Here is a 23,482-nt window from a genome sequence, read left to right as displayed (position 1 = left end):
AGTTTGTGACTTAAATGGCTTTTGGCAGAGAGCTCAGAACAGCCGCAGCAGCTGATAAGATACTTTTGTAACAATTTCAAGATAAGCAAGTAATTGTAACAATATAAGATAACAGGTCCCTCGGGAAACGTTGGACTCACAGCTTAAAGGGCAATTCACCTTCATTAGCAAAACTGTAATAACTGAAAAAAACTCCACAGAAATATGTTCAAACTTTCATAACCTGGCAAATTTTGTAAAATTAACATGGTAATTAGGGGGTGTGGCCACACAAAAAAACAGGCGTGGTCAAAAAAGATTTTGACATGCTAAGCGCGTCAACTTTTTGGTCCCTCTTTTTATTTCCAAAATGTTGGGAGGTATGCAAAAGAGGCTACTTTTGAAATGTCTGTGGACTGTATTTTGAGGTAGTTTTGAAAACGAGGCATGCTATTCATTATCCCTGAGCAGAGCAGAGTGTGTTAAGTCCTCGCTGCTGTGTGCATGTGCAGGACGAATAAAGTTGTTCTTGTTCAAACTGTCAGGAGGCAGCTGGGACTTAAGACTGAAGGAGAAAGGGCAGTAAATTGAGCAGATTATATCAGCAGATCTACGGGACGATTGTCAGAGCCCATTCAGTCAGGGAGGGGAGACAGGCGGCAGCTGTGGGCTCTGGAAAGACTATAGTTTTCTGTCAGCGAGGGATGGAAGGGGCTCATGTATCAGACAGAGAGCAGGGGGGCTGACACTGGGCAGGTGAGATGCACAGCAGGTAATCTGGATGCGAGGGCTCCAGGAAATTTTGTCCTGTTTTCCCAAAAAGTCGCGAGGATATGGATTCCTTGTCAGACACAGACAGTAAGCTTCATCATATTTACTTTTGTGAATTAGCTTTTTAGCTTAATGTTTATAGGACATGATTTCCATTATAATTCAGGATATATATATATGTATATGTGTGTGTGATTTAGATGCACCTCATTTGACTGATTGGGGGATTATTTATCAACACCGGGCACATTTGCTCCTGGGCAATACCCTATAGCAAGTCAATTGCTTTCTTCCGCCTACTGCAGGTAGAACAATGAAAGCAGAAATCTGATTGGTTGCCACCTGGCTGGTAATAATGTTGCATGATATCAATGTTATTAATAGGAAAGAAAAGTAAAACTGGTATTTTTTTTTTTTTTCTATTAAAGGTGGTTGTTGCCCAGGTGTGAATATGTCCAGTGTTGATAAATGTGCCCTGAACGTCATACACTTTATTTTTTTATATTATTCACATGAGTCATGTAAAGAGTAACACAACTACAATACAGATACAACCCCCACCTGCACATTGCAAAATGCTATCTGGTACATGCAAGTGTGTAAGACACAAAAATAGGCATTGAATCACAATTGTATCATCTAACCAGGGACACAGGATAGGGCACAGATGGCCATTTGCCCTGCGCCCAGTAACTTAGGGACCTCTATAAGCAGATCAGTAATTGTGTAATTATTGTTGGATTTTTTTTTTATTATTATTATTATGTCCAACCTTGAGTAATAAAACTTACTCGCTCATACTGAAGGCATGCGCACAATTTTTCAGTGAGTAGAGTGGCTCCAGGACCCCCTATGGGATCTGCTCACTGTATAATTATGCCACTGACCTATGCCCTCTACTATGTCTCTCTTCCTTAAGAAGTCAGGGGAGGTGGTAGTTGCCTTCACAGGGGCAACAATAAATGTTCAGAGGGGTTTTAAGTACCAACTGGAATTTCCATGTGGCCTGTATATTACCAGTCTGGCCGGTAAAAATTATATATTCCAATATTATTAACAGGGAAGTAAAAGACTGAGAGATCAGGATTTTTTTCCAGAGAAAACCCTAGCACTATTCCAGAGAAATTCTCCAAACTAGCTCAAATCCACCACTGGTGGGTAGGTAATTAAAACAAAAATTAACTTTGATTTGAAAGCCACCAAACTGGCAACCCTACTAACACTTACACTTGTTCTAATGATTATTGTATTTGAATAACGTTCAGTGAGATGTAGACATTGATATTCTAACATAATTGCAAAATTGGTCTTAATTTTTTAGCTTTTTGTTCGGCCTGTTTGGTATTTCAGCAGTTGCTCGTTAGGGTCTTAATTACCCTATTGGGCCGATTTATCAAGGGTCGAATTGAAAATTTTTTTAGGGTCAAAACTGTCAAATTCGACTAGGGAGTTGTCCAAACTCAGTTTATTTTTATTTTTTAAAAAAAAAAAATTCTAATTCGATTTTCGAGATTTATCATACTCTGGCCCTTTAAGAATTTGAATTGGACTATCTGCCACCTAAAACCTGTTGAATTACTGTTTAAAATTAATAGCCAGAATTGGGACTTATCCTCCACAAGCCATGCTGCCCAAAGATTGCAATAATATTACAGATCCTCCACAAGCAGCATGGCTTGTGGAGGATAAGTCCCAATTCTGGCTATTAATTTTCAATATTGGTATGTTTGTGGACACTCCATTCCATGCAGCCTAATATAATTTATGGCCAGACCTCGCTTTAGTTCATTTGAAATTTGTTACAATTACTGTTGAAGTCCATGGGAGAGCAAGGATCAATTTGGAGATGTTTGCAGCATTCCTGACATTCGAGTTATTTTCATTATTCGAGAAAAAACTCAAATCAAGTTTGATCGAATTCGAATCAGTTTTCGAGATTTGAGTTTTTGGGTCGTTTAAATTCGTCCGAGTATTAAATTTGATTTCATTAATGAATTTCGACTACTTATGGGAGTTTTTGGGAGTTGAATTCGACCCTTGATAAATGTGCCTCTAAGTGTTTACTACCCCTTCAATGCTCTTGTATGTCCATATGGAGTTTTATATATGAGGCAGACTGCTCAAAGAAAAAAAGGACAGGATATCACATGAGTCCACCTGCATGTTAAACAGCTATCAACAGACCTTTTGGGTTGACTTTTTCCATTACTGACTACATGTAGGGGGAAAAAAGCAGCAGTTATGTGTCTTTGTGCATTGGTGTTGGATACATCTGCTGCTTTCCATACATCAACATGAATTCCATCTTTGTAAAGCTTGCAATGTACACTTTTTGTTATAGTAATGGTGATACTTTTTGAACACAGTGACTGTCCCTGCCATAGAGTTTCCCATAGGTCACGTGTCTGTCTTTATATCATATTTAATATGTAGTTAGAACTAATGTAATGGCTTCAAAATATGAAAGTACAAGTAATAGAGAAATGGGTATCTCACTCGCTTCATGGGGAAGATTGCCAGAACACGTGAAAGATTATTTTTGTATGATTTTCCCCTTTTATTATGTCTACAGCTTTTTTTGTTTCATTTTCCCCTTAGGAGTGCTTCAGAGGAAGAGAAGATGTACAAATGCAGTAATAGGATTCATATTTCTGCTTAATGGCATAGAATATGGTGAGCCTATAGTACATATACCCTTATTTCTTATGATTCGTCCAAATTATATATATATATATATATATATATATATATATATATATATATATATATATATATATATATATATATATATATATATATATATATAATATCAGATCAATAAATATTGTAAATTAGTACCACAGTGCTATGGGTATACTTTGGTCAATTTTTGTTGGAAGTAAACATTTTTAAATATAACACACTGTATGCACATGATTAAAAGAGAGCAACTGACCGGAGGTGTTTCCTTTTTCATAGCACTGAATTAAAGGCATAGTAAAAAAGTGTGTATATTAGGTTCAAATGTACGAACCTCCAATTGTATGAAAACAGTTGAGGAAAATACAGCTACTCTGAACACAGTCCTATTTAGTGCAAAGTGAGATTGTCATGTGTTTTACTCAGGTCTGTTTCACATATACACACAATATACACATGTTTTAGTGCCTAACCATTTTTAATCAATTACATAGTATCTTGAACTTACATGATATTTAAAACAGAACTTTGGTCTATTGGTTGCCTATTGCTATCACTTTTTTTTATTGCTATCTTTTTTTTTTTTTTTTTTTCCACTACAGCTGTTATCCTGCCCACTATATGGATGTATCTACAGTCGTTGGATGCTGAGCCTGTCTTTTTGGGCCTAGTTCTTTCAGCCTTCAGTTTCACTGAACTACTGGTTGGACCTTTATTTGGCTATTGGTCAGATAGAACTGGACAGACAAAAAGCGTTATCATACTAAGCAACTTCTTTGAGATCGCAGGCAAGCATTCCGTTTTTACTTTCATCTGACACAAGCATATTTTAAGGTGGCAGAGAAGTAAATAAAACTGCTCTTTCTGCCTTCCCTTTACTTGACTGGTCAATGCCTGAGAACAGAGGTAGTGCTGCTGGCAGACATTTCCCTTTCAAGCAGAGGCAGTACAAGTTGTGACCCAAATTCTATTTGTTTTGTAGGAAATTTAATGTACTTTGTTGGAATCTCCAAGTGGTTCCTTCTCTGCAGTCGCCTTGTTGCAGGTAACACAACTTCTTAGGGTGAACTTGTATGTTTGCTGGTTATTTGAGAGTAATGTGACCTTTGTTGCACAAGGATCTTTGCACTTTTCAGTAAGTTTTCAGTAATCATGAAATAATTAGATTACAGCAAACTGTCTGTTTCTTCTTCAGGTGTTGGTTCAGGGGCAGGCGCTTCAATATTTGGTTATCTGACTCGGTTATCCAGCAACAAAGAGCGCCTACCAGTGTTTGCTTTGGCCATGGCTTGTCGGCAAGTTGGGCTTCTTATAGGTGAGATCCTGTGACAGAGACACGTTTGGAGAGTATGATAATAAAATAAACATGTACTCTGTATGAACATGTAGATGTACCAACATTGTAGGAGTCATGTAAATTAAAAATATAATTTGTGGGAATTTTTCAGTAAACTGCCACAATTTAGCAATATTCTTAAAGAGATACTGACACCAGAAATTAAACTCTTTTTACTTCTGTCATAATAATGCATTTAAAAGCTACTTATAACTTTGCCATAAAGTATTTGCACAATGTTTTTATCTGATGCCCCATGTTGCTTTATGAGGGGGCTGCTGTAGTTGTGCAGCAGGAGTCCGTTCGTATTATTAACTGACAGACTGAGATGGGACAGTCAGGTTTGCAAAACAGTCAGGATTAGAAACTTCAAGTAACTATTACTTACAAAAATAAACTTCTCAGCAAAAAAACAACATGACCTATAGGTAGCTTTTAATGTACATTCATATTTTAAAAAGTAGTTTTTTACGGTCAGTATCACTTTAAGGTTATGGAACCAGTCCCTTCTACCTGCTCTAATAATCTCCCATTGACAAAAAGAAGCTGCCCTGAATGGTCATTTAGTACCAAAAAACATGAACCAAAGCCCTTTCATCAATATATATATATATATATATATATATATATATATATATATATATATATATATATATATATATATATATATATATATATATATATATATATATATATATATATATATATATATATATATATATATATATATATATATATATAATGAGCGCTGTGTGTCTGTGCCTATGGCACTGGTATATGTCAGTTGTTTCCCATTGACATCAGTATTTTGCACTCTTATAACGCTTATTTGTTGTGCTGTTAGTTTTTTTTGTTTGTTTGTTGTACCTGTAAAGGCATGAAAATGGATGTCAGGGTCTCTTTAAAGGGGTGATTATGTGTTTATTGTTTTTGAATATTTTTTTAAACATATCGGTGTTTATATTTAATTAGATGTGTTTAATAAACAATAAAATCCCATATATTGCATACATTTTTATCATGTGGGTCACTCCATTAAAGGCATTTTACAGTATGCTTGTTCTTGCTGCACAAAGATGCACATGAACAGTTCCAAATCCAAGCAGGTTATACAGTATGACTTGCCTACCTTGTAACTATCGTAAGACTTCTGAAGTGATAAAAAAGGGGGATTATTGCAGAGACTCAGCAGACAGCAGGTTTAACTGTTATGCAATATGATCTATTGGCAGACAATGATTTTCCAGCTAGTCTGAAAATAAACATGGTGGAAATATCCCCTACACCCCACACACCCACACACACCCCCCCAGTGATTTCATTTGCAAAGATAATTTCCCAAGTCACCCATGGCAGACAATTCACCAACATGGGTTAATCCCGCCTATCAGGTCACTGGACAGGAAAGAGTTAACGATCGGTATAAATACCTTGCTCCTCCCAGCAATCCTCGTCTTTATTTCCTGTCCAGGTCACGACAGGCTGCTACAGACTGCTACAGGCTGCTAAGCTTACCATACCAGAGTGGGTCTCTCTCTCTCTCCCCTCTGATGCCTCCAAGTGCACCCTATACGGGTTGTGGTGAGAAGAACCCGTTGGGCAGGGTTGTGTGCTGGAGCTGCTGTAAGAATTCCCTCCTAAAGGTAGAGAGGAGGATGAAGCAGTCCAGAGGATCAGCCGTTTCAGATGGATTCGAGGCTGGGTAAAGTGTTTTGTTCCATGGAAGAGCACACGCGCCAATACTGACGCGGACGCGCGTCGAGTACGGACGCGGAAGCGCGTGTAAGACGCGCGCCTGAGTTGACGCGAACGGAGTGACGCGTGCCGGAAGTGACGCACGCGGAAGACGCGCGCTCAAAGAAGACGTGCGCCCGGAAATGGACGCGCGCGCCCGGAAGTGACGCGCGGGAAAACGGCGTCAGGAAGTGACGCAATAAGAAGACGCTGGCAGTGTGTGCAAGGCTGGCGTTTTGGCTGGATGTGATAGTACACTTCGCCGGAAGTTGGAGAGCGTTGGTTCACTCGGCTACAGACTGTGAGTGCCTTTCCAGTGGAATCTTGCTTTTGTAATTGAATTTATGCTTATGGAATAATGTGTTACAGGTTACTATGGATCAGCCTGGCTCTGGAAAAGGATCTCAGCCCAAAGGTCCTAGGTAAGCTGGCTGTGGATATATGGATGTAATGAGAGAGAACGATAATTAGTGGCTGATGGTTGTCTTTTCCATTTTCAGCCTACATATGTCAACTGAATTGCAGAAAGGGGAGCCTACTCTCTCAAAGAAAGCGGCTTCAGCTACGGACCCAGTAGCGTCTGCAGACCCTCAGCCTTCAGGAGCCCCACAATTGGATGCTCTGGTCTCCATCATCAAGCAAGCTGTAGTACAAGGCATGCAAGAGGCTACTGCTTCTACCTCTGGGGTACAGAGGAAAGCTAAGAGGGTCAGAGATTTGCCATATGAGTCTCTATCGGATGTGTCAGATGAAGAATTGTATTCTCCAGGGGACGCACATTCAGAACTCTCAGAGGAGGGAGAAGTGTTTTCTGAGGAAGAGATTGCATTTGATCCTACAGCGATAGAGAATCTGGTAAAGGCAGTAAGGAAGACGCTATGTCTTTCGGAAGAGCTACCTAAGTCTAGTTCAGCAGATAAATTCTTCCCATCGGTCAGGAAAAGACAGGTGACTTTCCCGGTGCATGATTCAATTAAGGAAATCATCAGCTCTGAATGGAAGAGAACAGAGAAAAAGTTTGTTATCCAGGGGAAGTTTGCAAAAAAGTATCCGGTGGAGGAGTCTTTCTCTAAATTGTGGGACAATCCGCCTAAAGTCGACGCTGCGGTGGTAAGGTTGGCAAGAAAGACGACGCTGCCAGTGGATGATGCAGCAGCTTTCCGTGATCCAATGGAGAAACGGATCGAAACCAACCTCAAGAAGACGTTTATAGCGGCAGGAGCAACTTGTAGACCGGCAGTAGCTATGACCTCCACATCAAGAGCTATGAAGGTGTGGTTGAATAACCTGGAAGATGCTATTTCTTCTAATGTCAAAAGGTCTGGGTTATGTGAAATGTTGTCTGAATTGAAACTAGCGGTGGATTTCATGACAGATACCTCTCTAGATCTGGTACATCTAGCTTCAAGAACTATGGCACTTTCGGTGTCCTCAAGAAGGGCTTTGTGGTTGAAGCCATGGCTGGCGGATTCAGCCTCTAAGGGGAATTTATGTCAGTTGCCGTTTGAGGGAGAGATGCTCTTCGGTGAGAAACTCGATTCCATCATTAAGAAAGCTTCCGGGGGCAAGAGTGTATTTTTGCCGCAGGAGAAGAGATTCAGGCGTCAAGGGGGGAGGCCTAGTTCCCCCATTAACAGGTCCTTTCGGGGTTCAAGACAGCCTAGATATGGAAGGACTGCCGGAAGACAGACGAATTGGAAGCCCACAAGGGGGGAAAGTAGGCCTCCCAATAGGAGAAGTTCTACTTTCAGCTCAAGCCATACGGAGAAGAAGCAATGAGATCAGGCCGGCTCAGACCAGCAGAGTGGGGGCACGTCTAACATCCTTTTATGCGGTCTGGGCCTCAAAAATCAGAGACCAATGGGTCCTGAGGGTGATTCAGGAAGGATATCAGTTGGAGTTCCACAGGGTGCCGTCTCGCAATGTGTTCAAGATGTCTTCAGTCCCGCAGGTACCAGGTTCGGACCAAGTGTTACAGGAGTATGTAGATCAACTCCTGAACTCGGGGGCAGTGGAATGGGTTCCGAAGTCCCAACAGGGCTTAGGTTTCTATTCGAAGCTCTTTCTAGTCCGGAAGGCCTCGGGGGCATTCAGACCGGTACTGGATTTACGCCCTCTGAATCAGTTTGTCAACTGCAGGCGCTTCAAAATGGAATCACTGACGTCCATCCTACAAGCAGTTCCTCCACAATCATGGCTAATAAATCTGGACTTGAAGGACGCATATTTCCATGTACCAGTGCACAAGACACACCGGAAGTATCTTCGATTTGCTTTCAGAGGTCAACATGTCCAGTTTACCTGCCTTCCCTTTGGCCTCTCAACGTCCCCAAGAACGTTTACGAAAGTCCTGGTCACGGTCGTGGCTTTTCTAAGAGTAGAAGGTGTGCCTATATTTCATTACCTGGACGACATTCTGTTGGTGGCTTCATCAAGAGAGGAAGCTCTGAAATTCAGGGACAGAACAATCCTGGTACTCCAACAGTTCGGTTGGGTAATAAACTGGGAGAAGAGCAGCTTACTTCCGTCACAAAGGATGGTCTTCTTGGGTGCACACCTGGATACGCAGGAAGGAATAGTTTCACTTCCTCAAGAAAAGATACAGCATATATTGAGACAAATAAGACAGTTCAAAGAACAACAAAGAGTCTCAGTAAGATCATGCATGTCGGTCCTAGGTCTCATGGCATCTACGATCCAGATGGTGAAGTGGGCCAGGTGGCACATGAGGCCTCTCCAACAATTCTTCCTGAGGGAGAATGCTTCAAGACAGTTGAAACTAAATTCACGAATTGTAGTTTCAGAGGACGCCAAAGACAGTTTAAGTTGGTGGCTGGTTGTAGGAAATTTGACTCAAACCCCCCGTATGTGGTGATCACGACAGACGCTTCAGAGAGAGGCTGGGGTGCAGTACTGGAAGGCCGCAGTGTTCAAGGTCATTGGAACCTGCAGGGTGTCTCCTCAAACATTCTGGAACTACGGGCCGTGAAAGAGGCATTGCTGGCCTTTTCAGAAAAGATTCTACATGCCTGGGTAAAGATTCAGTCAGACAATGTTACAACTGTGTCTTATGTGCAGAAGCAAGGTGGCACCAGAAGCGCCCGACTGCTAAAAGAACTGGCCCCAATAATGACGTGGGCAGAGGAAAATCTATAAGGGCTGACAGCCTTACATATTCCAGGCAGTCAGAATACGGAGGCAGACTTTCTCAGTCGCAACACCTTGCAACCAGGAGAATGGAGTTTATGTCTGCTAACCTTTCAAGGCGTAGTACAGAGGTTCGGAAGGCCAGAAATCGATCTTATGGCCACGGACAAAAACCACAAGTGCAGCAGGTTCTTCTCCAGGGCACCATGTCCTCTGGCAGAAGCAGTGGATGCACTCCTCCAGGATTGGAGCAGGATATTTGGTTATGTTTTTCCGCCCTTTCCAATGATTTGGAGGGTGTTGAAAAAGGTGGATGTCGAAAAAGCCTTGGTCATAGCCATAATTCCGTATTGGCCGAGACGCCCTTGGTTTCCGCTCCTGCAGAGTTTGGCAGTGGAGCCACCTCTGAGACTGCCTCTTCAGCCGGATTTGTTATCCCAGGGCCCAGTGGTCTACGAGGGAGTGGATTCCCTGTCACTGACGGCATGGAAATTGAAAGGCAGAGGCTAGCAGAATATGGTTTCCAGGAAGATCTGGTGAATTTCTTATTGAAGGCTCGGAGGGCTTCTACCTCGGCTCAATATTACAGGGTCTGGAAGTGTTTCGCAGAATTTGCAGTACAACACAAGTTTGACCCAAAAGATCCTACTGTCCAACAGGTGATTCAGTTCCTGTTTGTGGGTTTCCAGAGAAAACTTAGCACAAGCACCCTGCGAGGTCAAGTCTCCGCATTATCTGCATTGTGTGGTCATTCCTGGGCGGAGGAGCCTCTGGTTAACCGGTTCTTCAACGCAATGAGAAGGGTGTGTCCTTTCAAGAAATCCAGAGTTCCACCTTGGGACCTTACGATTGTCTTACGAGCCTTAATGTCTTCACCTTTTGAGCCTTTGCGGAAAGCCTCGGACTGGCATGCGACGTTGAAAGTCCTGTTTCTGGTCGCTATTACCTCAGCTTGCAGGGTTGGTGAGATTTCTGCTTTGTCAGCAAAAGAGCCAAACACAGTTGTCTATCCGGACAAAGTGATTATGAGACCATCTTTTGAGTTTCTTCCAAAAGTAATCTCCCAATTTCATGCCGATTTGGAAATTACACTACCTTCTTTCTGCCCGTCTCCAAAGTCTAACAAGGAGCGAGAATGGCATACTTTGGACTTGGTGAGGGCCGTTTCGCATTATCTGACGCGAACGAAGGATTGGCGAAAATCTGACAAGTTATTCCTGATTCCGAGGGGCCCTAGAAAGGGTATGGCACCAGCTAAATCTACGATTGGCCGCTGGATTGTCTCCTGCATTGCTCTAGCTTATCGGTTGACAGGCAATGAGATTCCTAAGGACCTGAGGGCTCACTCTACAAGAGCCATGGCTACTTCCTGGGCGGCGGAAGCCAAGGCCCCGCCAGACCTCATCTGCAAGGCTGCGAGGTGGACATCTTCTTGTACCTTCATTCGTCATTACAGACTGAATGTGATGTTGTCTCAAGATGCAAAGTTTGGAAGAAAGATTTTGCAATCTGTTGTTCATGCTAAATAAAGTTTTTTGGTTGATCGATAATGGTCCCTCCCTTCTTTAAGCTTGGGGAAATCCCATGTTGGTGAATTGTCTGCCATGGGTGACTTGGGAAATATAGAAATTTTTTCATACTCACCGTAATTTCTATTTCCAAGTCACTTCCATGGCAGCATTCACCAACTTCCCTCCCTTCTTCTGGAGCTTGTTACTAGACGAGGATTGCTGGGAGGAGCAAGGTATTTATACCGATCGTTAACTCTTTCCTGTCCAGTGACCTGATAGGCGGGATTAACCCATGTTGGTGAATGCTGCCATGGAAGTGACTTGGAAATAGAAATTACGGTGAGTATGAAAAAATTTCTATATTTTACCAGGGTGGTTAGCTTACCCAGGAAATACATACAGCATCGCTTCTGCAGTGTCCTAAAATGCTTTCTGTCCTTTCAGGTCCTGCATTTAATGTGTTTCTGAGATACTGTGATTTCCAAATTGGACCATTCCATGTAGACAAATACTCCGCTCCAGGTGTAAGTATATCATTTTTAGAGATTTTATCAGATATTGTTATTCATGACTGCAAACTTCACACTAAATTAATTTGCTATATACCCAACACCCTTGAAACATATATATTGTGAAATGTACACATTCTGATTTTATTGTATTGTATTTTATAATATACATCAATCTATATATGCTATACGTCCTACTTTAAAACAACATTCATATCATATGAGATGCACTAGGCCTGCACTGGAATTCAAAATAGGCCCTGGTAGTTCAAGTACACAGAGGCCCAAACAGCCCCCACCAGCCCACTAAGTAGTGACTGTCTATGGCATTTTATAGCAGCCTCTCTGGTATTTGCCAGAATCCACAGATCAGTCAGGGCCAGTCAGTTAGAGACATACAAAAAAAAAGAAGAAAAAAAAGAAAAATTTGATCAATGCACATTCCCTGGTCCTCTGTTTCACAAATTAATTTGGAATCTAAATGAATGCATGTATTTTGCAAAACAGGGGTTTTAAGTTACACAATTATGATCATAAAATTGATAAACCACCATACCATGTCATGGTAAAGCCCATAACTATTTACCTCTGGTCAAGTTTGGCATCTTCCTGCATAACTGCATGACTTGGGGTCAGTGTCTCCAGACTAAGGCATTGGTTTAAATGGGCTTGATCCTCCCCCATGCCAGTAGCATTTTATAAGGGGAGAGGTTTGCCAATACCAAAGCATTGATTTTTTTTTTTTTTACTCAGGCTTGTTCCTTCCTCCCTGCTTAAGGATTGTAAAACAGAGCGATTTCCCAGACCAACACCAAAGTACTGATCTAACTGGGCTTGATCCTCTCATATGCTACAGAATTTATAGGGGAGTGGTTGCTTTGATCTAAGCAATGGTTTCATAGGTTTGTCCTTCCTCTCCCGTTTGCGGCTTTTAAAAGAGAGTGATTGCCCAAACATAAGACCACCATTTAAGGGAGGGGTTGCTAAAACCACATGGTAGTCTGGCCATTCTTCCTGCAGAAGAACTCTAGGTACTCTGCTAAAGTATACAAAAAAGAGGCAGTTGTGGGAGCACTCCAAGGCCAAATAAAAATACAAAGGATGTGCACCTGATCTGGCCAGGATAGTTACAAACATATAAAAAAAAAATAAAAAATGATCAACGCACATTCCCTGGTCCCCTGTTTCACAAATTAATTTAGTATCTAATCTAATGCATCTTTTTTGCAAAATACTTCTAAATACAATATGCCTCCTGTGCCATTGCCCTCAAACCACTGAAAATGTTGAAGTTGCTTAATATTACATTATATTTAATTATGGTAGAGATCTACTTTAATGCAGTGTACATATTAGTCACCAGTTTCCATCAATGGTGAAATAGGTGCTAGTGTACTCTGCTTGTTTTAGGTTATAATGATAATTTATGGTATAATTTAGAAAAAATATTACATTTGTAAATATTTCAATGGTTTAATTAAGAGAGCTTTTTTAATGTTTCTTTAGGGTTTAAAGCGTGGGGATGCTCACCATGGCTTCAAATACCATGATCATAACTTGGTTCTTACCTGCTTAAAACATTACAATCAAAATTAGAGATACAGCTGAGCACAACACAACATTTGTTTTAGAACATTTTACATAGGAAAAGTCATATACTCAATACAATATTTTAGCTTAAACTCAAACCAACACTTGAATATCTTACATGTACTTGCTCCCCTGCTACATTTTTACATATGGACTATGTATTATAATGTTTAAAAAAAACTATTGCTCAAACAGTGGACCCCCTCAATGTTTAAGGAAAGTATCTTTATCTGACATTGCCACCATCTGGAAATCAAAGTCTCCTCCTACCCACTCCCAACAAGTAAATGTGTTTAATGGTTATATTCCACTGTACAAACTTAAATATCTACAAAGGAATTTGATGGGTAAATTTGATAAAGTATGGTCACTCTGAATAGAGGAACATTGTCCCACACTTTCTTTATTACAAGTTTTCTGATGTAATTTGTTACTTTATACAGTTACCTGTATATAGGAACCAGAGTTTTATGAGGGGGAATACTCTGGGAACTATACACGGTAATAGACAGATTTTTCATTAATTGTAAAACCTGTTTTTTGTTGACTTTGTGGGGTGACGCCAGACCCGAACTAGCAATCAGTGGGTTCTGGCAAATGCTAGAGGGGCTGCTGTTTGGGCCTCTGTGTGGGCTGATTGAGTCTCTATGTACCTGAAATCCCAGGGCCTATTTTGATTCCTAGTCCAGACCTGGGTGACACTTGCTCTGAATGTCAAATGTCTTTTGTTGTAAAAATAAATTGAAACAGACACTGTTAAATAGAATGTAAGGTCCAAATTACTATGTCTACTGGTGCAGTAGAAGAGGAGATTCAGACCTGATATCAATTGCAAGAATGTTATACAATAGTAGCTGGCTTCCTCCTGAGCTGTATGTACTAACATCCTATGCAATTTATATGCAATTTGTCCATTTCCTAGATCTTTATGTGTGCTCTTTGGATTCTTATGCAACCATTGGTGCTTTTCATGTTTCATGACATCAAGCTGACCCCTCCAAATGCACATGATGAGGAACAGGACCCTCTGTTGTATCAGAGAGATATTGGAAATGAAGGGTGTAATAACGTGTATGGCACCCTCCACCATAATCATGTAACAGACCATGCTGCTTTAAATTCCTCCACGGATGATAAAGCTCTATCGTCTTCCTCGTCTACGGGGGATATTTACTCCACATTCCCAAATATCACCAAGGATTCAGAACCTGAGGATATAAGAAAAGAGTCTCTTAAGGATCGGTTAAGTGGTAAGAGCATTTGTTATTCAATAGTCTTGTGTAAGGTGTAAGCAGGCGTTTGTAATTCTCCTTTAGAAACTTTCCCTCTCTGAAATGTATGCACCCTCTTTGAGTGCATTTTCATCTTATTTCTTAGTTTTCGCTTACATAACTTTTAACTACTTTTTGACATTTGTCTTCATATATTTCGATTTAGCAGTTTTTTTTTTTTTTTGCAGGGCTTCTACGGGAAGAGGTGGTTGTACTCCTGACTGCACAATTTGTAACCCTTTTTAATCAAACAGCACTGGAAGTGAGTGTCAAGGGCTGAGGAATGGCATAAAATGAAAGGCAAATCGGTCTATTCAAAAACTTCTATTCTCATTATTTTAGACACTGGTTACTCCTCTCGCTCAGACATACCTTGGATTCCAGGATCTGCAGAACTCACTCCTTTATTTCCTTTGTGGCATTGAGGTTTGTGATAATGTGACTGTATGGAAACTATTCTTCATTCCTCCTATACACATCCACAAGCGGAGTGAGCGAAGTGCAATTTTGAGAGCATTTGCCATGTATTTTTTTTATGTGTTCTTTTACACAATACAGGGTTTTTCCCAGAATTCCAGTGTCATTGAGGTCGCAAGGGGGCAATGCACTTGGCGCAGTTGTGCTGCCCCTTCCACAATTGCACCTGATTCGCCAAAATTAACAGAACTGACCACACCAAGGACCCCCAGTTATATGGGTGCAAGTAAATACATATCAGAAGCACTGCACTAATTGCATTGCATTTAAATGCACTCAGTTTACCATTGCTGCCACAGTGATGCTCACTTATGTGAAGTGTCCGTGCTTTTCAAATCATCTAGTACATACATACAGTGGTAAATACTTAAAAACGTAGGCACAGTACAGCATAAATGGTCTTTTTTTTCGTAAAGTAATATGATACAAGTGATAAGCTTTTTTTATGGACAAGGTTTATCATTCCCAGTTACACAAATCCTGCTGGAACGTCGAACTGTATTTTTTATTTAAGGGTAAAAACATTTTTAAAAAGGGAGCTCTCTGATAATGTATAAATGCATTACATGTCAGCAGGTAGATCATTTTCTCACAGGTGGATCACTAAGTGTTTCTGTACTTATGTAGATGCTGATTGGGTTCCTTGTTGTCCGTGCCCTTGGTCGCTGCACTTCAGATCGTCTGCTTCTCATATTTGGGCTCTTTGTCTGTAACATCTCCTGTATTTGGTGCCTTGTCTTTATGGCAAAACCCAGAGGTTAGCATGGTTTATTCCTCTGTCCTTCATTTGGTAAGGTATACAGTATATGTATGGGTGCTCAGGTTGGGAAAAGATCTGATCAACTGACAACCTTATCAACCTTTCTGGTATGGCATTTAGAAAGATTCCACAACGGCCACCAAAATTAAAGTTAAAAATCTAACATTGATTGTAGATTAATTAAAAAAGGAACAATATCTCCATTGGCCTTACAGGTTCCATGCTTCCCCCTGTGATTAAGTGGCACTGTCAGAATTCTGCCTGACGAGGGTTTGCTCCATGTGCCATCAGCCTTAAACTGTTCTGGCAGAAATTCACACACTTCCTGTTCTTTGTCTTTTCGCTTCTTATTTATTCATTCTATCCTATCTTTCTTGGGTCACACTAAGAATTTATTTAATTGGCAAAGGCTTTGGGGAATGCTGAGAGTGGCCATTTAAGAGTTGGCTGAACAACCATGATTTATGTCATTTACCCACCTATGACCATCCCTCTCCGCTCTAACTTTGCCCATGGTTTACCTTCTTTACAGGAAGCTATGGATTTTTGTTAGCGGAGTTTGTGGTTGGGGTTTTCCTCCAAGTTCTTGGACTGCCGTTTGTGGCTGCATGTCAGGTATCTCTGTTCTCCAAAGTGACCGCTAAAAATACCCAGGGTAAGTTTAACCTGTAAAAGAGATGTTTTGTTGTAAATCTGTTTTGTAAAAACAGAAATGTAAAATAACCTTGTAAAATACAAAATACAATACTCTGTAAATGAACAGTGGAAGGCACGATGCTAAATCCTAACATGAAAATGCATACGTATATTTTATGTACTGAAATCCTCTCTCTGTGTGTGTGCTTACAAGCCTTTCATTGCACACATAAAGAGGGAGCAGAAGCCAGCAGATTGGCTGTTCTTTGCTGGGCATATTTATGTCAGCAGAGAAAACAATCCATTTGCCACAAGTGCCTTGTAGCATTGTCCTATAACTGCACTTATTTGACTAATCTGGCTGCAGCATAAGTATGTATCATTATAGGCACTTGCTGGGAAAAGTTGCAGGTAGTCCTTACCTGTAGCTAATACATAATAAACACATAACATAACAAACTAAACACAAATTCAGAATGAAAATCTGAGAGCATAGCTGCATGCGACATGCATCAGGGAGCAAAGAACAAAGACAGGTGATAGTGCTTAGTGCTTCTCAAGCTCCACAGTCATTCAGTATGTCATTCGACCCCTCAAAGCAGACAAATGCATTCTGAAGGACTGTCGCAGGTATCCGCTTTAATATTTCAGTTTCTTTTTGTTGGACTGACATGCTTAGACATAAGTAATGGTTTTGCCCAGTAAAAATCCAAGATCTGATCTGCCATTAATGTACGCTTGCTGGTATCTGGTATGCTGGTATATCAGTCATTGATCTTGATGCATCTTTTGTTGTTACCGTGCGTGCCATGTATTTGTGTTGGCTGTTGCAGGACTTCTCTCATTATGAATCCTGATCCATGCCCCAAATCTTACAATATAGGAAAACTCTGCCAGTTTGAGAGTCACAGTAGAACCCCAATTTTACGTTTTTCACGGGATGATATCAAAATGGCGTAAACTCCAGGAAATAAAACACACAGTTTGCCTGCATGGAACTATTAAATGGCATCAATTACAAAAATAAAAACTTCAAATCCAGGGGTGTACAATCGGGGTTCTACTGTAATTGAAAATCCCAAATGTGTATGCCCTGCTGGAATGGATTTATGATTTACAAATGGCTGGGATAAAACTGTGATTATGCTAAAGACTTAAAGGCAAACTAAACCCTAACAATAAATATGGCCAAAAAATAACATATTTTATATACTGAACTTTTTGTTCCAGCCTCAAGTTTCAACTACTCAATAGCAGCAATGATCCAGGACTTAAAACTTGTCACAGGGGGGGTCACCATCTTGGAAAGTGTTTGCGACACTCGCAAGCTCAGTGGGCTCTGAGCAGCTGTTGAGAAGCTAAGCTTAGGGGTTGTCGCAATTATCAAGCAGAAAATGAGGTTGGCCTCTATTATAAGATGATGCTACAGGACTGATTTTTAATTTTTTATGCTAATTGCACTGGTTTCTGTGCTGTCATGTAGTAATTATCTGTATTAATTACTACTCAGCCTTATATTGTGACATTTATATGTGTACTGTATATTGTCAGTTAGTCCCTAAGCTCAGTAAGTGACAGCAGCACAGAGTGCAGTGTCGGCAGAAAAGAAGATGGGAAACTACTGGGGAATATTTGGAGGCACAGATTTTCCCTGCTAAAGGGCTGTGGTTGCCTTGGGCTGATACAGAGGTTCAAAACATAATGTACAACATTTCTAGCCTACTTCTTTAGTTAAGCTTTACTTTTTCATTTAAATTAACTGATGTCTTTTCCAGTTCCAGCATGTGCATATCTGTCAGAACTGATGCAAACAATTCAGGGACATTATTGCAGGTTCCTCTATCACACCTGCTTTTCTCCTTTCTCAACCGCTGATGCTAATGCAGTTTTATTTTGCCTTTGCCAAAAACTTGTTATAAAACTTTAAAAATAAAAGAAAAAAATCAACCACAAAAATCCCTAGTAAAACACAACCAGAATGCCAGCACATATATGTTACTAGCTGTAGTAAAGTTAATAATCAAATGTATAAATGTACAGTGCTCCACACTCAAATAAGGCTATATAAATAAAGATGTACATACTCTACATGAATAAAACCAGGGCTGTTGCCAGGCGTACTAGTGTTATCTGAGCCCATTATACAAAACATTAAAAGAAATACCAAAGAATTAACAAAATATACTGTACTAGAAACTCTGAATGATTTCCATCCCAGTCAAACTATCCGTGTATTGATCTTTTTTACCTTTTGTCATATTGCCTTACAGGATTCAATCATGGACTGAGAAGGTCTGTTGGTGGTTTGGCCACAATTCTAGGACCCTTATGGGCAGCAGGTTTAATAGATGAGCTCTATCTAATGCTGGGAGTCATGATGGGCCTGTTGGTTCTTCTCACCGTAAGATATTTTGAAATACACTCTAATTAATTTTATGGGCTTTTCTCTGCTGTGTCATGCCACAGTTGCATCAGTAATACTGAAATTGTGTCTAGGAACGGCATGTGGTTGTCCTTAAAGAGCCAGTAACAACAGGAAATGAAATGCCCTTAAAAATGCACTTTAATCTCTAAGTGACATTCACTAAGTCTGCACTTGAATTAACTTTTAGTATGTTAAAGCCATTCATATTCTAAGACAATGTACAATTGATTTTTAATTTTTTTTTTGGATTGTTTAGGTTTTTGTTCAGCAGCTCTCTAGTGGGGAAGTTCAGCACCTATCTAGTTGCTAGGCCCCAGTTTACCATAGCAACCAGGTAGTGGTTTAAATGAGAGACTGGAAGATGGATAGAATAAGGTCTGAATAGAAAGATAAATAATACATGTAACAGTAACAACAAAATTGTAGCCTCACAGAAAAATCATTTTTTTGCTGCCAAGTCAGCGACCCTCCCATATAACAGCTGGAAAGAGTTAGCAGTAAAAGACAAATAATAATAGATCAATAACTATAAAAATGAAGGCCAATGGAAAAGTTGCAAGGAATACAACTTTTTATAACATACTAAAAGTGCACTTATTGGTCAACTACCAACTTGTACCAACCAGTGTTATGATCCCTTATTTACTGAATTAAACAAATAATCAAGGCATTTAAAAGAGTCTTTAATCGGCAATAGTATTTGGGACAAAGGGCTTCATGTCTGGAAAGGCACACAGATGTTAATATCAGAAAGTGAAATAATACTCTTTTCGTTCAGTGCAGCCATAGGGCAGAGACACACTGGCAGATTCAGGGAGATTAGTTGCCCAATGACAAATCTCCTCTTCTTTGGGGCGACTAATCTCCCAGGCACTGCTTTCCACCAGCTATAATGAAAATCACCAGCGGGAAGGCACTTGGAGCATGAGGAAACTTCGGGCGACTTCGGAAAACAAAGTGCTTCGAGTGCCTTCCCGTCCGTGATTTTTATTATAGCCGGCGGAAGGCATTTCGGGGAGATTAGTCGTCCTGAAGAAGAGGAGATTTGTCGCCAGGCAACTAATCTCACCGAATCTGCCACTGTGTCCCTGCCCTTTTAATTTGATGGTAGATATTATGTCATGAATTAAAGGCCAGTTTTTGTTCAGCAGCCCATCATGGTGAATCAAAATGCTAATAAACAAAATCTTCTGCTTGCTGAAGTTCTTTGGCAAATGCCCTTTTTGCAACACTCTCACCCACAAATACTGACCTGTTACCATAATAATCTAACAACCTAAATTGCCTAGTTATCTGTGTGTGCATTTAAATGTTTTGCCTTTTAAAAAGTGGCATGTAGCCATGAAACCTAGTCTTATACCTGTATACTCAGATCCCTAAAACTGTCATAGGAAATTATATTGAGTAAAAACAAACAGAAAAGCAAAAGAAAAATGGTTATTGAGAGGTTATAAATTCCCTTTAAGTCCTTTTTCATTCTTTAAGCTATTTTAACTTAGGGTTTCTGTTTTTTTTATTTGTTATATAGGTAATGGTCAGCTTCTCCTTCAGATACCTGGTGGACCCTGATTCATCGGACATTCAGCCGCAATGAACAAATGAAGAGAGGCAACTTTATAATATCGCACTGACACAGTACTGCTTCCACTGGACTCTGAGATTATCTCTCAACTGCTGCAATGATTATGTACAGATACCACTTAATTAAGTAAATAATACTATCCAATCCCCAAGACCACGTGATACAGGAAATCTATTATGCTACCATTTAAAGAAAACATAAGGGTAGGATTAAACCTTAGCATGAGCTAATGAATCCATTCTCCAAACAAATGGCACATGGGTTGATTTTGGGTACTTTGGCCTCTATGACTTTTCATAGCTCGGGATATGACCAAATAACTCTGTATCATCTGCTATCGTTCTTCTTCTGAAAGAGGTGGGGCAGGCACTTGTTAAATTTGCTGTATGGGAACAGCAGTCCATGTTTTCAAGAAACAGTCTCCTGAAAATGCTCACATTGGTGCCACCTCCTTAGATAAAAATTGAGGTTGAAAAAATCACCCCATGTGCCAATAATGCAAGTGTTAAAATCTGCCTAAAAATATTCTTTATTTTCACCACTTAAACATCAATTAAATTTAATTTTAATGTGTGCAGAAAGGTTATGCAGGCTCTAAAAAGAATTCCATGCAAGGTCAAGTTTGGGGATCTTATAGAAAAAAATTATATTTTTAAAATAACTGTATGGAAATGATACTTTAAATAGGATTATATTAAGTGAGAAGTTGATCGAGATGAATTGACTGGAGGGTAAATAAGTTATTTAGCAGTTATCTAACTATGACTGTGCAACTTAAGTATAAATAGAGATATATATTTAAAATATGTGACACTATAGTGTCAGTCTTCGGCAGCTTTAGAAAGCAAACTGATTGCTTTGTATTTAAAGAGGCCTACAATCAAAGTAGGAAAGTGTGATTCTTGTCTATGCACAAACAAGTTAATGAAATCTGTGATAAAACAGGGTTTAGAAAAGGATGTCTGCAGTTTTATAAAGTTGAATAAATGATAAGGGAGAACAGAAGACTTCAGTGATTATGACAGACTCTCCAGTGTGGGTTTTTTGACTAGTGCTGATCTTTGGGATGTGCAGCCACACATAGTACCATATGGAAGGAGAATAACTACTGTTATTTATTTATAAGTACTTGAAACACACACATTACATTGTTTTTTTTTTTTTACATAGCCCCTGACTGTACAGAAATGTGAGATATTGTAACCAGCTGGCTGTGTTTCAAGCTGGCAGATGAATCAGAAGTTTACTGTAGTTTATAGACTTGGCACATAGCTTTTCAGATTGTCATGGGGCACCAACTTCAGTGTTTTAAAGCTCAGGATAGGTACACACCAAACACAGGGTTTAAAGATTTGGTTGATCGTGAATCTTCCATAAGGGATTCAGCTGAATATATAGGGTTGAAAATAATACGTGTGTAAAATTTTTTTATTAATGGTATAATATAAAGTCACATAGTTATAAGGGTTCGGATTTAATTAAGCCAGGCACTTCTATTAGACTGAATTGGAATTCTGCTGAAAATGGCTTGGATTTTGTTTAATCACAAACTGAAGCTAGTATTCAGTGCATCCCTAGTACAGGGTGCTACTACACACAGATCCCCATGCTCACTGCCTGCAGCCCTGTAGAGTTTAAATCCTGAAATTAAAGCTTCTGCATAGGCTTTTGTGTCATCTTTAAAAGGGCTAGTTGCACCTCGAGGACATAATCTTGTGCAAAAGTTTGCACATCAAGTGGATTTACTTTGAACCTGATCTCCTGTCTCTTGGCTTATTATCCACAGTAGTTGTAATTAGATTCTGCTTTTAATGGAGAAATAAACTCATCAAATAATATAGCTAGAAATACTATATTTGATATACTGTGCCAGCCCACAGGTTCAGTAGCCATGTAGCAGTAATGAACCAAACCTGACTCATTGGCAGTTAACAGATCCAGATGATTATATTTTTAATAAGATGGAGTTTGTCCCTTTTATGCAAACGGTTACCTCCCATTATTCCTTGTTTTGTCTGTTATTTTATTTCATTTAAACATTAACTGGTGCTATTGTGTTAAAAGGCTGAATATAATGAAAAGACTGTAAATATTGGAGTAAACAAAAAGCCAGTATATGAATCTTGTCTTATTTCCCATATATGTTTGTGTGTGTGTGTGTTATGTATAATTTATTTATATAATATTTCATTTATTCATGCACAAAGTCTGGGTACAGATTAGAGAAAGAAAAAGCAGCCATGTTTCACAAAGGATGTGTTTACTCAATGTTTGAGTCTCTACTTGGACTTTGACCTGGAATATATACCACATGTATCATGGTGCACTACCCCCCCGTGCTTGTATGTTTGTACAGTTCACAGCAGGCAATTTCCCATAAACACGTGACAAACCTTCTATGGAAGTAGTTTGTAGACTCTTTGTGTAAGCTGCACCTAGCAACTTGCATGTAACACCTATCTGCTGCTGCTGCTTTAAATGGCAAGAAGAAGCATGCTAGGGTAAGTACAGGCCTAGCAAAAGTTTTTTCACTGTGCTATTTGCACCTAGGAAAAATTGTTTGTAGAAAGGAAATCCGTTCACATTGTATATATGTTTTTTTAATTTTCTTATATTCTCCCCCCAAAAACAAAGCCTTTGTTTGACTCCGAAGAAAGCAATTTAGCAGATATTTGACTAAACTAAATATAACTAAATCTTGGCAATGGTAGACCCAAAAGAAATCTACCATTGCCCTAAAGATCTCTAGCACTAGTGCTCATTCCCTAAGCACTTGCATCTGCATGTTTAGGGATAGTGTCTTTACTCCCATTACATTTTTCATATAAACTAGAGTTATCAGATTACTTGGAAATTCAGGGACACGTCTAGAAATTCCGATCCTTGCAGTCTTGCAACACAAATTTATTAGATGTGTCCCTACATTTTCAATTGAACTGGTGACCCTAATATAAGCTATAACAATGGTATGCTATTTCTGTCATATTAGGGTTCAAATATTTAAAGGGAAAATAAAAATGAAAATGTAATATAAGCTTCAGCATACTGAAATAACAAAATTTATAGATACAATCA

The 23,482-nt window shown here is 39.6% G+C and overlaps 1 protein-coding gene across 1 annotated transcript; it reads left to right on the top strand.

Moving 5' to 3' along the window:
• Positions 1-501: 501 nt before the first annotated feature.
• XB5954440.L (provisional ortholog of major facilitator superfamily domain containing 8 L homeolog) lies at positions 502-22,524 on the top strand. The gene is made up of 13 exons (XM_018263537.2): positions 502-837; positions 3,349-3,423; positions 4,032-4,217; positions 4,412-4,474; positions 4,625-4,744; positions 11,602-11,681; positions 14,179-14,506; positions 14,716-14,789; positions 14,870-14,953; positions 15,632-15,761; positions 16,297-16,419; positions 18,671-18,801; positions 20,354-22,524. The coding sequence occupies exons 1-13, from the start codon at positions 813-815 to the stop codon at positions 20,417-20,419; spliced, it is 1,485 nt and encodes a 494-aa protein (XP_018119026.1). The 5' UTR covers positions 502-812; the 3' UTR covers positions 20,420-22,524.
• The last annotated feature ends 958 nt before the right edge of the window (positions 22,525-23,482 follow it).

This window comes from Xenopus laevis, chromosome 5L (genome assembly GCF_017654675.1).
Source record: "Xenopus laevis strain J_2021 chromosome 5L, Xenopus_laevis_v10.1, whole genome shotgun sequence".
NCBI lineage: Eukaryota > Metazoa > Chordata > Amphibia > Anura > Pipidae > Xenopus > Xenopus laevis.
The sequence above is the reverse complement of the archived record's forward strand: the minus strand, read 5'-3'. Positions and strand labels throughout refer to the sequence as shown.

Bases quoted from the DNA above. Each gene is read 5' to 3' on its own strand.
- XB5954440.L (XM_018263537.2), top strand. From the start codon at position 813: ATGGATTCCTTGTCAGACACAGACA. The intron at 4,218-4,411 runs GCAAGCATTCCG...TTTGTTTTGTAG, and splicing joins CAACTTCTTTGAGATCGCAG to GAAATTTAATGTACTTTGTT. The intron at 4,745-11,601 runs GTGAGATCCTGT...CTGTCCTTTCAG, and splicing joins GCAAGTTGGGCTTCTTATAG to GTCCTGCATTTAATGTGTTT.